General features: G+C 43.8%; 1 protein-coding gene across 1 annotated transcript in view; it reads right to left on the bottom strand.

Moving 5' to 3' along the window:
- The window catches only part of MYO15A (myosin XVA), a 761,224-nt gene that overhangs the window by 152,975 nt on the left and 593,376 nt on the right, over positions 1-14,873 (bottom strand). The window contains exon 57 of the mRNA XM_069212299.1: positions 6,757-6,829. Within this exon, the coding sequence (XP_069068400.1) occupies positions 6,757-6,829 (73 nt within the window). The remainder of the gene's footprint in view (positions 1-6,756; positions 6,830-14,873) is intronic.

Genomic DNA, 14,873 nt, shown 5'->3' with positions numbered 1-14,873 from the left:
GCTTCAGCTGACTGGTGTGCATGGCCCTCTGAATTCAAGACCACTTTCCTTGAATAGGTAAGTCTTGAAGATATCCGCCCCAGCCCTCCAGGGAAGCATCCATGTTAATGACATAATCAGGAACCTAAGGTAGGAATGTAAGGCCTTTGGAAAGATGGTCCGGTCACAACCATCACTTCAGAGATGCTATCATGTTTAGTGTAATATTTATCTAGTTGTTGAATGACAAGACAGTTTGTATCCACTGCTTGTCTAGTTCCTCTTGCAAAGGTCTCATCTTTAGGCGGGCAAAAGGGATCAAATTTATAGATGAGGACATCATCCCTAGAAGCGACTTGTATAGATGCACTGAAACAGACTTTTGTGTTATCAGTTCTAGGGCCAAATGCTGGAGTCTCTGCTGTCTTGTGATAGAAAAGCTTTGTTTTGGATATTATCCAAAGCTGCTCCCAGGAACACTATGGTTATTGATGAAGAAGTTGATGATTTGGGATGATTGACAGTGAGTCCCAATTTGCTGAATAATGCTAGGAAAGCTGTATTGGCTATTGATGCTTGACTGGCCATTGATGCCTTAATCAGTCAATCTTCTAGGTCTGAGAATACCTGATATCCGTTGTTTCTCAGTGAAGCCCCCACAGGAACCAGGCATCTTGTGAAAATGTGGGGGGCTGATTTGAGGCTGAATGGGGGAACCTTAAATTGGAAATGAGCGCCAGCTACTGTAAATATCAGGCTTTTTTATGTTTGGGATGTATGGGGATATGGGAGTAGGCATCCTGTAAATCCAGAGTTGTCATATAGTCTCCATGGTTTAGGAGTCGCAGGATGTCTGGAAGAGTGACAATACGGAAGGACAGCTTGTGTAGAAATATGTTTAACTTCCAGAGATCTAGAAAGGGTCACCATTCCCATGGCTATGAACAGAGGTGACAAGGTCTAATACCCATTTGTCTCTTAGTATCTCCTGCCACAGGTGGTGAGGGGTTGGTTGTAGCCGACACTGGAGAAATGCTACTGCTTCCTGCTTGCCACTTTTCGTTGAAAGGGCTGCTTTCGGCGAGGTCTTTGTTTGTTGTAGGCTGCGGCAGGTGGTGGACGATAGGACTTCTGTTGAGACTGAGGCTGGTATTGTTGCTCATGTGGTTGTTGGTCCTCGAAAGGGCACCTTGCGGAACTGTAGTTTCCCCAATGACTTTGCTGTTTCCATATCTGCCTTAATGGTCTGCAATGCCTCATAAACATGCTTGCCAAAAAGGACGTTTCCATCAAAAGTCACTTCAAGGATTTTCAATTGGACCGCAGGTGGGAGCAAGGTTTATTTAACAATCCTTGTTGCCTCAAGACTGCCACTCCTGCTAGCTGTTGGAATCCAGTAGATGAAATGTCCATCCTCAGGCACCAGATCCATCAGTGCCCCGATGTCAGACGACATCAGCTGGTTGTATCGGGCCAATATGGCAAGGGCGTTAGTAGCACAGACTGTGGTGGCAGATATCGATGGAAATCTCTTACCTTTGTTATCTAGGTGTCTTCCCTCCCAACCCAGTAAGGCTGAGACAGGTGTAGAAGGATTTTTCCAATGGTGCTGAGCCGCCTGTGTGATAACTGAATCTACCTTTAGATAGCCCACTAAATAGGCCCATAAATCCTCCGGAGCCTTGTACTTTTTGTCATTTTTTGTCAAGACAGCTGCCACAGTGGCTAGATTCTGAATTATTTTTGTGCTCTCTTCCCAGATGTAGTCCATTATGGAAATGGCACGCACCTGCATTCTTGATGGTTCTTTGAAGTCATAAAAAAACAGTCCGACTGTTTGGCGGTCATCAGAAGTTAGAACCTCCTTGCAGTCCTATCCATAGGGTTATGGAATCCCCCTATCATCAGGAAGGGAATCCACTGGTTGGGGAGCTGGTGGAGATGGCGTAAGGATTAGGTTGTTGTCCCATTCATGGTGTGAGTGATCATCAGGAATCTCTCCTTCCTCCTGATTGTCATCTCATGGAGAAGGATCCTTTCTTGGGGGGTCCACAGTGCTGGATTTCGTGGGTAATCCTGGGCATTTTTGGTGGCATAGCAGGCCCTGTGGTTCTTTGCGATGGAGGCGGAAGTGGAGCAGTACACTGCTCAGGTGAAGATGGCTGAGCAGGTTCTGGAAACCTTCCTTAATAGTCCTGCAACATGCCTTGCAGCTCCTGCAACAGAGAGAGGCACTTGAATAACATCTTTCTGGGAAGGAGACTGGTCACAGTGCTGAAAGTGCTCTTTGTGATGTCTAGGTCTGTCAGAATACCCTGGGTGGTCCGTAGCAGTCCGCATAATACTGCTCTTCCTCCTCATCATGCTCTTGGCCCTTCACCTTGAGCTCTAAAGGACTGTGTGCTACCCCAAATGGCCCCTCATCATATGACTTGTGCAAGTCTAAAAGGTGGATTGGAGACCCCTTGCTGGGACATGTGCGCTCTGGAAGGAGGAGAGTTTTAAAAATATTTTATCGTCATCGACGGTGTCGTTGATGCTGTCGCTGAGTTCTTCATAGCTTTCAGCAGTGGCAGAGTTTTCGCGGACAAGGCCATCGTTGATGGGATCGCCGTTGAGGTCGTTGGTGAGTCTTTTTGGAAACCTTCCTGGATTCCTGCAAAGACTTTTGTTTACCGGATCTTTCCCTCTTATAAGACCTCTGATGAGAGGTCAATAAAATGTCACTGTCCTCTTCACAACTCACAGACTTTTTAGATTTAGATTTTTAACGCCACAGAGAAGCCTCCCCTCACAGTCTGTTTAAGGTTTTTGTAGAGAAGGTGTGACAGATCTTACAGTCTTGGTGGGGGTCCTGTGAGTGAAGTCTTTTTCTCTCACAAGTATTACAGGGTCTAAAGTGCCCTTTTTTAGACGTTTCAGACCTAGGCCCTAATTATGAACACGGCGGTGTTCACCTCCGTGATCAGGCCGGCGGTCATTCAACTGACCGCCAGCCCCTCTGGGATCCCGCCGGCCGCATTATGAACATTTTGCTGGGCCAGCCATCGGGCGGAAACATTGTTTCTGCCCACAGGCCCAGCAGAATGCTTGGCCGGGACATTGCCGCGGTGCGGTGGGTGCAGCTGCACCCGTCGCGCAGATCACTACCCGTAAACTGGGCAGTGACCTGCGTGATGGGGCCCTGCACAGGGGCCCCTGCACTGCCCATGACAAGTGAATGGGCAGTGCAGGGGCCCCCAGGGGGGCCCCAGAGCACCTCTTCCGCCAGCCTTACGTTGGCGGGGGAACCCGCCAGGGAAAGGCTGGCGGCAGTAGGGATCATTATCCGACAGGGCAGCGCTGTCACGGATAATGATTTCTTCCACCGTCAGGCTGCCTGTCGGAGGCAGCCTGGCAGTGGAGGAGGGCCGCCATTTGTTCATTATATGGTGGTTCAGCCCGCCATAATATCAGAAATATATCATTTTTACAATATTAGTAAGAAGATAACTGAGCAGAGCTCAGGGAGCCTCCCTTCGTTAGATGTGCAATAGAAAATAGGTACTAAAAGATGATGTCACCTGATTGGCTGGACTTTGGTTCTTTTCTAATGATATGAATAAGCTGTAAAAATGAATGTCCTTTAACATTGATTTTTATGTAGATATTCTATACTGCTATTTATTGGTACAGTGGGACTCCAACTTCGACAACAGGGAATGATTTAAGTACGTGAATCTGTGAAAGATCCAACACTGGAGAAGCACATTTATATGTTGAAGCCACAACCCCTCAGCTTGGTAAAGATCATCTGAAGAAGTTGCCTCTGACTAGAGAGGACCCTCTTGTAACAATGTTGGGAACTGCTGTTTCATTAATAAATTTCAATTCTTTCACAATTGTATGTATGGGTGTGTGTATATAGACATATATACACACACACACACACCCACATATATATTATTATATATATATATATATATGTGTATTTATTTATGTATTAAAGGGTTTTTCACCAACTATCTTTATCTATTGGTTTACATTTTGCTTCTTCCTACCACAGCCCATAGCATAAGGTAGTGGGCATTTTACTGGTCAAAAAAACAGTCTGCTAATAATATGGTTGAACGCACTTGACTTAACAAGTGACTGCTGGTACCTGTATATACTAGGTTTGCTTCACAAGTGACTCATGGTAATCACAACAGTTACTGAATGTTGCAGTATTGATTCACTAGTATATACCAGCATCGTTATATTACGCGTCCTATAGAAAACATTTACAATTGCCATTAGAGTAGCAAAAGTGTATATGTACATGTCTATGTTGAAGCAATATCTACTCAAGGATGCTTGGAGCAGTTGTGCCAGACTCAAGTGGGAAATTTTTTATCAATATGGGGTATTGCAGCGTTGGGACAGAGGTGATAAGTAGTTGTTTCTGGCTTCTCTAGTAAAGGTTTGAAGGTCTGAAGCTATGTTAAAGATTTAAGCTGTTGCTTTTTACTCGAGAAGGACAACTAATAAATACTTGAGGTACTTTAGCTATGTGGAAGGCCAGGCCAATTGGCTTTTCCAATGCGTGTTTCTTTTTGTGGGCGTCGACCATGGAAAGAGCCATTATCACTTGCTACATGATGACAACCATAAGCCCACAATGCCCCATAACATGCCCTCCATTTAAAATTATTTTACACCTGTGTACTCAGAGGTATCGTTTGGAAATCCATCCTCTTTCAGAGCAGCCATATTGTGAGGAGGGGATTACAAGCCTGATGAAATAAATATTCATGATATAATAAGTATTCATGATGTTATAAGCAGACAATGAGTGTTGAAGTGAATATATTTGTAATCTGGGAAATACAGTGCCCTTAAATATACAACAAGATACAATTAATTAGAAGCACTGCTTACTATAAAATCGAATCTTTCCAGGACATTTCTTAAAATTATAAAACACTTCTTCCTACTGCTTAACTTTCCTGTAAAAACTGACACTGATGCATGCAAAACTGAATTCTTGAATATGTTCTACAGAATTCAGAGACAAAAGGATTTCTTTAAGATTTACTAGAAGGCAGTCATTAACCACAAGTTAGGATACCATCATGGTGGTGCCTAGGAACCAGCGTAATATCTAAGGTTCACAAAGCCAGGGGTTGGAGTCCCCTGCTAATCTAGTGGCAAGACCCAATAAAGAATAACTACAAAGAAATTACGATTTTATATTTTTATTGCAGGCTATGCCTGAAGTAGCTTTTAAGAAGAAACTGTTTTTCTCTATGTTTTAATTCATAGAGGCATTGCTTGTCACCAAAAAGGTCTGTAACCATGTATGACAAAAGGTTTAAGGTTGAGATATTTTAAGAGGTCACTGAACTCTTAGCTGACCTATGATGTGGGGACATACAATCGTCTACCCTTCACTGCTGAACTCAACAAAAACAACAGAGATACTGGCTAATGATTATGAACTGTCATAGAAAGGCCAAATGAAAGGATTCTCAAAAAAAGAGTTCTCCAATTTGTTATATGTTTAGGGGTAATTGCCTTGTTAATATGGAGATGCTTTGAACATGCCTTTTTATGTTCTCTAAAGTACAAGGGGAAAACATACACACTCAAACCTGCTTTTGCACTCAGTTTTCACTCCAGCATAAAATGATATCACAGAAGGGACTATTTGGGCACTTCTGTAATGGCAAATATGCTAATGAAATTCCACTGCTACATTTAAGAGCTAGAGTTCCCTCATTTTCTATAAGAATTCCTGACTGCAGATTTTTTATTTGAGGCAGTAGGGACATAAACTGCATCCTTTGGGGGTCTAGTAAGATACCAACAAAAGAGGCCAGGAGGCCAGGGGAGACCTAGTGCAGGGTCAAAGAGCTGTGGAACCCCATATATATATATATATATATATATATATATATATATATATATATATACATATATATATATATATATATATATATATATATATATATATATATATATATACACACACACACACACACACACACACTGTGCCAGTTGAAGTGTGCAGTGCTTTCCAGCAGAGTATGCTGGATTGTGCCTGATGCTGATGCTGTCTACCATCTGGAGACCTGACACCCATGGTGCTATGCCCAAAGTAATATATTTGATAAATGAGCAGATAATGTATTCTTCTGATTTCACGACACACACAGAATAACTTATTACAGGCTACTTCTAGTGTTTGATCCAGGCTGGTATAAGGAAACCGGCAAGAAATTAGAAACCTCTGTGCTAGATGTGTCAAAGATGTTCCTCTGTCTATTCATTGATACGAGAGCCCATATCCGTGGTTCTTGGATTCTATTTACTTTTGAGCAATCGTGCATGTTTTCTCCAGTGATTCTTTTAATAGTTCTCAAATCTCATTTACAAAGAGTGATTTCTTGCTCTGTACCCATCGTGATTCGGGATGTGTAAAACTCCTGCCCATCTCACGCACATCATTGATTGCTGGCTACTTGGGTATTGGAAATATTATTTAACTGAGGATTTTCTCCGAGTGTTTTCATGCTACTTGGACCGTGGTTGTCTCCTTTTTCCTCAAACAGGCTTTTCACTCCAGGTGATCCAGTGCTACATACATTGTATATTATGTTTTTCCCAGGTCTGTATAATTTGTTGGTCAAGGAAAGTGGGCAAGGCAATGTAACCCCATAAACACTGCAGAACAGCGTCAGTTTAACTAGCAGACAGTTTCCCCTGCATTCCCAACCCCTGGTATCACATCATGAGTAGCGGGGGTAGAAAACATACCTTGGAACATGTCTGCTGCAATCTTGTTCATGGTGTTGTCACTGAATTCAATGAGTGATTCCTGTATTGGAGACTGAAGAAAAAGCGGAAAATTGATTAGGAACGCTCAAGACAGAAACCAAAATACCCATAATGTAGGCATTCGGGTACCTGGCTGAAACTAAGAGGAATATGCATTTAAGTTTGCCCAGTATGGTGATATGAAGTCTGGATCTCTGAATTATCTAGCCCATCAATTGATAGTCCTGAGTGTACATTGACAGTTGTGGAGTTCAGAAGCCCCCCTCCTTGAATATGTAGCCTGCACTTAGAAGATAAAACAAGTGAGTCCAGGGTATGTAACTCCACCTAGCCGGCGAGTCAAACAATGGCTTCATACGAATTCTTCAAAGAACAGCTCGAAAATATGTCGTTCCAAAGAGACCTTTCATTATGACATCTTCTCTGGTTCATTCAAACGAGAGCAGAAAGACTTTTCTCCATTCACTGTGCTATCAGAGCAAACCCCTCATATGAAGTCTTAAAAAAAAAGCTGAAATACTCCTCTCCATCCCTCCGGCTATCAGCACAAACCCCTCTCATGAAGCCTTCAGAAGAGAACTGAATGATCTATTCTTCTACTGACATTGCAGAACAACACTCAGATTCTTTGAAGAAACAAAACTGACAGAGTTTGTAACGTCCCGAGCCGCTAGCAATGACTCGGACTCGAGTTGCGGTATACAGATTACCTTTATTGCTCTCACACTTTCTTCTACAATCCCCTTTCCCACCTTTGGTCCCAATATATATCAATTCCACTACGACACTGGGGGACGTGGCCACTCGGGCTATACAAGGGGGGTCCCAACAAACACCTACATGGTCTCGCCGAGTGGGCTGACCCATGCCCGGGCTAAAACTACAGAGTTATTCCCACTTTATACAAGAAGAAAATTTAGCCTGGTACAAATGTATTGCTGATCTATGAAAGTTACTATCATTATCATATATACTATCATAGTACCGTTGGAGACCTGTTGATGCTATAGAAAAAAATATAAAATAAAAAACAAAACAAGGAACGATGAATCACTTAAGAAAACAAACTATGCAATTCAAAGAATGGTCAATAGATGGTGGACTTGTATAAGCAATGACATTGCTGAATACAAAGCTTTTATTAAATTTAGAGTTGACAGGACATAGCTGGTTAGTCAGGGTGGCGGAGGAGATTACGTCTGGCTCACTGACATTGGGCCTGATTTAGAGTTTGGTGGCGGGGGTTACTCAGTCACAAATGTGACGGATATCCTGCCCGCCGTTTTAAGGTCTACATAGGCTATTATGAGATCCTAATACGGTGGATGGGATATCAGTCACGTAACTGCCTCCTCTAAATTCTAAATCAGGCCCAGAGAGCCTGTTTTAGAGCCTTATTTAGAGTTTGGTGGATGGGTTATTTCGTCACAAACGTGACGCATATCCTGTCTGCCATATTAGGATCTCCATAGGAACTAATGGGGTCATAAGACGGGATCTCTGCCACGTTTGTGACAGAGTAACCCCCTCTGCCAATCTCTAAATCAGGCCCTTAGACTTTGCCACAGAAGGTACTTCATTGTAAAGGTGATGAAATACCCTTGCCGCCAAAGCAAAGTTCTGCCTGCTACTTCGAGTTTGGGGAAACTTCAGTATGTAGTTGGCTGAAACTACTCCCTCTCTGCCGCCTACATACACCTCTGACATCATCCTGATGGAGTAAGAGCTGGCAGAGGGTTAGCCAAGTGCCAACTTCCCCTAATTTAGAGTGGGTGAACATGGCAAGGAGAGGTCATTGTGTTTTTTAAATTTTCAGTCACAAAAATCCTGCATTGACGAAGCCATCTCTCAGAATTTCAGTGCATTTATTTATAGGAATCACTGTGACAGCAGTTCTTGAAAATGCAAGCGATGTCCACTAGGCCAGCAGGCATCTCGAAATTTGCCAGACAGAATACTCTTGCCATGGTGGAAGATACGTGCTCTGCCATGGCAATGGTACATATTCTGTCCACCAAACTCAAAATCAGGACATACTGTCTTACTGCCACCTGCCAGCTTTATAGATTAACGCCAGCCCAGCAGTGATCACTGTGTCTTCAGAGGAAGGTTCTTCTGATGGTACACAAAGTGTGGTGGAAGACCGTCAGTTTTGACGGTTTACCACCAAACTTTTTGTGCTTCATAAACAAAGTCCCAGTGGAACTTAATTTTGCAAAAACAAATAAATTAGGACCTACAGTCAGGGAGTTATTGCCTGGGTGTGTGGGGCAAGCCCTAGGCTCATACTCTCTTAGGGCATCGGAGTGAGATTTCCAATGGCGGAGCCAACAGGGGTACACAAACAGACAGCCAGCCAAACTCAGAATTGAGCAGATGGACTGAGGGTTTGGTGGAAAGAGTGGTAAGTCACGTTTGTGACAGAGTTCAAACTCTTAATCTGGTCATTAGTATACGTCTGCATTTTTGGTAAAGAAAATTGAACCTTCTCCATTTTATGAATCTGGCTGTATCTTTCTCAAAATTCTAAAAACAAAGAAGATTGTGGGCTTTGGTTAAAAGGGTACATGCTGTCAACACTGCTGGCAGGCAACGAGACAGTTCCAAGCGCTCTAGGGTTTTTCAAAACAAGGGGACCGTGCCTCATGACCCGAGTTGTCACAAAGCTAGACTCAAAAGAGAATAAGCAGTAGGGATGCTCCAAGAATTCTTGCCAGCCCAGCAAATGGGACATTTTTATGCTCCCACAAACCTTTGCATTTCTTGCTACTTCAGGATACATTGGCTACTAGACCCATATTACTGTGAAAGGTGTGAATTCTAGCACTACCAGATGAGCATTCACTGGGAACTAAGAAGAGTTTGAATGTTGTTTTTTTTCTGTTTATGAGTACAAGACCGTTTAATTTTTTCTAAAAGTATACATGTAATATACATACAAGGGCTTTCAGCCAGCCCTCTTCATCAGTTTGTCTGTTATTGTGGCATTAACAGTTTTGTTTTGCCCACTACAGCATACAGCTTGCGGAAATGGGTCAGCCCATTTGAGACGCTGGTTAACTTCCCTAGGAGTGATGGAATTCTTCCCTTTGGCAAAGAGCAAATCCATCCAGTCATTTGCGTGTTGTCTGAGTGAGATTGTGAGAAAACGTTTAAGAAATGTAGTCTTGCAGAGTAGCATCTCATGGTCATGGCCAGAAGCACTCCAACTGGAACACATAGTCGGTGGTGGCATTTCCAAAATGGGTGCAAGCAGTATTTGCACTATGGCACTAAAGTCGACTATGAGGTGAGTGTAAATAGCTCTCAGCGCAGGTTTTGCAATCACATTTATAACCAGATTTCAGCGGGTGGTAAAGTATCTGGTTGTAAACGCGATGCACAAAGAATAAAATGTAGAAATAATATGTGCAAAAGTGGTGTCAATACAGATTACCTGCATTATTCTCCAATGTTGCCCCAAAGTGTACATTGGATTGAAAAAATCACCTGATACCCAGCGCAAATTTGAATAATGTTAGAGTATTTTCGGTACACAGTTTCGATGCAGAACTCCAAATGAGGGCCCCATTATTAGCCAACGATTATTTTTAAAGTGTATGTGATTGTAGTTATTTGTCAACACCGATCGAGGTGGTAGCTAGACCCAGCTATAGTTTGCTTACAGAGTAGCTGGGTATTAATTGGGAAGGTGAGTCTGAAGATACGCACAGAGGTGGAAGGAAGTCACATTGAATAGTTCAGCTGTTCATGGTGATCTGAAGACGGTTACCGTAACACTGGGTCATGGGATTGCGTAGTTTTTGGTGATTGGGAAAATTGCTGAAGATTTCTGGTAAGGAACCATTCCTTGTAAAGACCCATTGCCATGCAACTTTACTCTATGTTGTTTGAAACCTTTTGCTGCGCTGTGACCACTGTCAATGGGAGGGTAGTAGGTGTGGGGATCCAGGTTGTGAAATCTCTCCTCCTCTTTGGTAGGATGAGGAGAAAGGCTGGATGTTGGTAGAGTGATGCATCCACTTGAAACGGGGTCACAACCTTCAGCAAGAAAGAAGTATTGGTCTTAGAACAAGTGTGTCAGTAAAAAGAAAGGTGGTAAAAGGAGGATGAACAGAAAAGCCTGCAGTTTGCTCACACACCAAACGGAAGTAATGGTGATGAAGAACACAATCTTTAACCTAAGTAGTCACAAAGCAACTATGGCTCAAATGGTGAAACCATCCAAAATGTGAAACCAAGTTTAGTTAGCACTGAGGCATAACAAAGGGAAAGGTGGGAATCAAATAGGTCAACCTCACCAGAAAATGCATAATTATGGAAAACATCAACAAGGTCGGCTGGTCTAGCAACCAAACAAAAGGTCAAAAGGAAGACAAATAGCAATAGAACCCAGAGCAGAACTCTGCCAGGTGAAGGAAAGGGTTTTAGACAAATATGCGTCATGGAGTTTGGGGGTGGGTGGGCAGTCAACTTCTTCCTTGGCTCAATAAGAAATGAACAAGCTACCAGAATAAACTGATGTGATAGAATCCTTAGCTGACAAGATGATGTCCACTTGCTCTGCAGACAAATAAAATGAGCTCAGATTTCCCTGCTCAATTTCGAGGCATGAAGGGGTAAGCTCTGGAGGTTGGGATGCAGAACCTTTCCCTCCCAATGTGAGAGCTGGTCCACCCGGAACAGAAGCAAGGGGCACAGGTGCAGCAGATCCAATGACCATCCCTTTGAGGCCAATCTAGTGCCATTAATTGTGCATGATTCAGATGGATGGGGGTAACAAAGTAGTGGAGATGGAAGTCCCATCAGAAACATAATGCATCACCTAAGGCTCCTTGCAGGGTAAAATGTACGGCACAGACTTGGGGGCAGTGCCTGCTTGTTCTTGTGAATGGCAGAAGTGTCATAGGAGTGCCCTATAGGGTGAAGATGGAATGGACCACCAGCAGGGGAAGAGCCACGCATGATTGGCAAGATGGCCTTGACTGAGATTGTCAGTCCACATGTTCAGGGAGTGAGCCAGATGATTCTTAATCAGCCAAACACTCTGGGTCTGAAATCAAGACCACAGTCTCAGAGACTCCAGACACAGGAGACAGGAGCTGAGGCACCCCAGGCAGGCCAAGGAAAGGCCATGAGATAAAGGAAAGGGCATCAGTTTGTTAGGACCTAAATTGGCTGACTACAGATGAAGGGCAGGACAAATTTGAGGGCCTGGTGGATCACACAAAGCTCAAGGGGGATTAAATGAGACTTCAATTTCGAGGGAGACCTTAGGGCTTCTGATCTCCAGGAGCAGGGAGATTGCGGTCTGCCATTCATCCAACACTAATTGTGGCTATCCCGCCTTTAGCAACCAGTCATCTAGGTTCTTGAATACCAAGGTGCATGAACTGTGAGAATATGCTGCAACCACTGACATGGCCTTTGGGAACACTTGGGGTTTAAATCTTAAACCAAATGATAGGACTTCAGATTGATAGTGGGTGGAACATACCACAAAGTTAAGGTAACTCAGCTACGACCACATGATCAGTATGTGTAAGTATGCATCCTGAAAATCGAAAGAAACCATCTAAACTTCATGCCCCAAAGCTATGAAGTCAAGCACCAGAGGTAGCATCTTGAGAAAGCTTCCACTGAATACGCAAAGGTACAGAATAAGTTGGAGCCCCCATCTTTGAACGGAACAAGAAAATAATAAAAATAGCATTTCTGCTCGATCTCTGTCATCGGACACAACTTCACGTTCCCTTTGCTAAGAAGAGACCAGGCCTTCTGTTGCAAAATGGAGGCGGAGGGGATATGGGGGAAAGCAAGGCCTGGACGGAAGGGCATAGCTTTGCCTGACAATCAGCAGATCCCAGCGGTCCAAAGTAATGGACTACCAGCAGTGCCAGGGAGTAGGACACCCTTTCCCGCACAGGCTGCATGGGTGACTTTAAGGTAGACTAAAGAAAGTTGGTGAAGGGGATACAGCCTTTACCACAGATCCTTTAACACATATGCCTTTACAACACAAGTCTTTACCACATAGGTAAGTACCATATAGGTATATGTACCTTTACCAGCAAGTACTTTACCACTCAGGTAAGTATATTTTTTTTAAATGACATGATTTTTTATGTTATTTGTAGAAGAAAAGAGGATAAATGTGCAGGTAAAGTAAGCGAGGTAAGGGTCTTTTTAGGGGGTGAAAGAGGTAAAGGGAGACACGGGTAATTTTAGGTTTTATGGGTGGCTACAGGTAAAAAGAAGTAAGGATGATTTTAGGGTTTAGAGTTTGGTAAGGGAGGTAAGGGTGATTCTAGGGGTTAAGGCTGGGTAAGTGTATACAGGGAGGTGGGGCAATTTTTTGGTTTCAGGGATGGGTAGAGGTGAAGGGAGGTGAGCGTATTTTTGGGATTTAACAGTAAGTAGAGGTAAAGTGAGGTAAGGGTAATTTTAGAGGTTGGTGAGGTAAAGGGAGTTAAGGGTAATTTTGGGGTTTAGGAGAGAGAAGAGGTGAATGGAGGTTAGGCGTACAAAAGGGGAGATTTTGGCAGCTTTCCACATAAATAAAATAAAACAAAAAGAAGGGGCACACCATGGGGATAGTTCCTGAATTTGCAGTACTACTGGTGGAACTAGTACATATGTAAAGCCAGTCCCATGGATCGATCTGTGGCCAGTCCCTGCTTGAATTGTTCCAGGACTGAGCCTGCTTTGTCCCAAAAAGATGAACACAATTGAACAGCAAGTCCTTAACATTAGTTTGGACATCACCCGTGAATGTGGAAGGAGCACAACCAAGTGTGGCAAGGGATGGAAATGGAGGAGCTCTGGATACCATCACTCAATCCAGGACATAGGATTTGTTTTGGTGCATGCTGCCTATCTCGCACAACCTTGGTAATAGTCACAAAGATTTTTGGAAAGATTTGATATGACTAACTGTACCATTTTCCATACGGCATCGGAGTAGCATACTGGGAGGCAAGTCACAATTGTGAGGCAAAGAGCAAGGCTCCATGAAGACAAGACCTTCTTCCCAATGGCCTTAGTTTTCTTCCATTCCTTGCTAAGAGGAAAAGCGAGTATGGAAACAGGGCATTGGTTTGAGAAAGAGGACATCTGAACCACATGACTCTCTCAGTCATGACCCAGCACAAACATTGGGTCCCTTGCGCTGCCAGGGACCCAACAGTGCCAGGCGATGCCATAAGGTGACCTGGCGGTTGTTGGGGTAAAAGCTGACATGTCCCATGCCTTTAGGATAGAGTCCATCAATGCCTCAATTAACGGGTGAAAAGGTTTCACCACCAAAGATGCAGTATGTAAAAACCCTGTGAGCAAGTTGGCCATTTTTTTTCCTGCAGGTAGTGGAAGCTCAATGACCTTCACAGCTTTGCACAGGACCACAGTGAATGGAGCAGCTCCCTCAGTGGGGGACCCCAAAAAACACTTTGGGTCCATCTCTGAATAGGTGGACAGACCAATTGCATTCTGTAGACTCAAATAATTGCCAGCATCAACGCTAGTGCTGGGAAGCAGATGGCCTGCCTCGCTATTATAATTGAAGTCATGATAGACAATGGCCGGCATCTGAATGGGGTCGAATCCAAATGAAAGAGCTCCCTGAGCACGTCAAAATACTTGCCTCAAGGCAAAGAACTGTAGGGAACCTCCTCCAACAAATACTGACCCTGCACGTGGACCTGATCAAGACGGCATTCACTCGAGAGTGCAAAGTTTCCGAAGACACTGCCAACGGGGATTGAATTGGCCAGCGCAGGAATGGCGTCATGGGGAATATCACTGAGTTGACTGGTGCTGGAGTTGGAGCAACCAGAATGAGCAGGTGTGCAGTTCCTTCAAGAGCAGGCCAGCATTGTCTGGATTTACACTGCGATCTGAGCAGGGTCAGTGCCAGGGGCTGGAAAGGCCAAAGATGGATCAGAAGGCACTACATCCTGAGTCGGCACTGAATCCAGTGCTGCTACATCCACAATGTCTGGCTCTGAATTTGAGGCCAAAGTTGGGGAACAAAGCCACTAACTATGAGACTAACCCCTAGAAATGGGTTGAGTTTTCCCAGACCCTTTTTTGGCACTTCT

This window comes from Pleurodeles waltl, chromosome 10, assembly GCF_031143425.1.
Source record: "Pleurodeles waltl isolate 20211129_DDA chromosome 10, aPleWal1.hap1.20221129, whole genome shotgun sequence".
Lineage (NCBI taxonomy): Eukaryota > Metazoa > Chordata > Amphibia > Caudata > Salamandridae > Pleurodeles > Pleurodeles waltl.
Note: the sequence above shows the minus strand (reverse complement) of the source record. Positions and strands in the feature narration are given on the sequence as shown.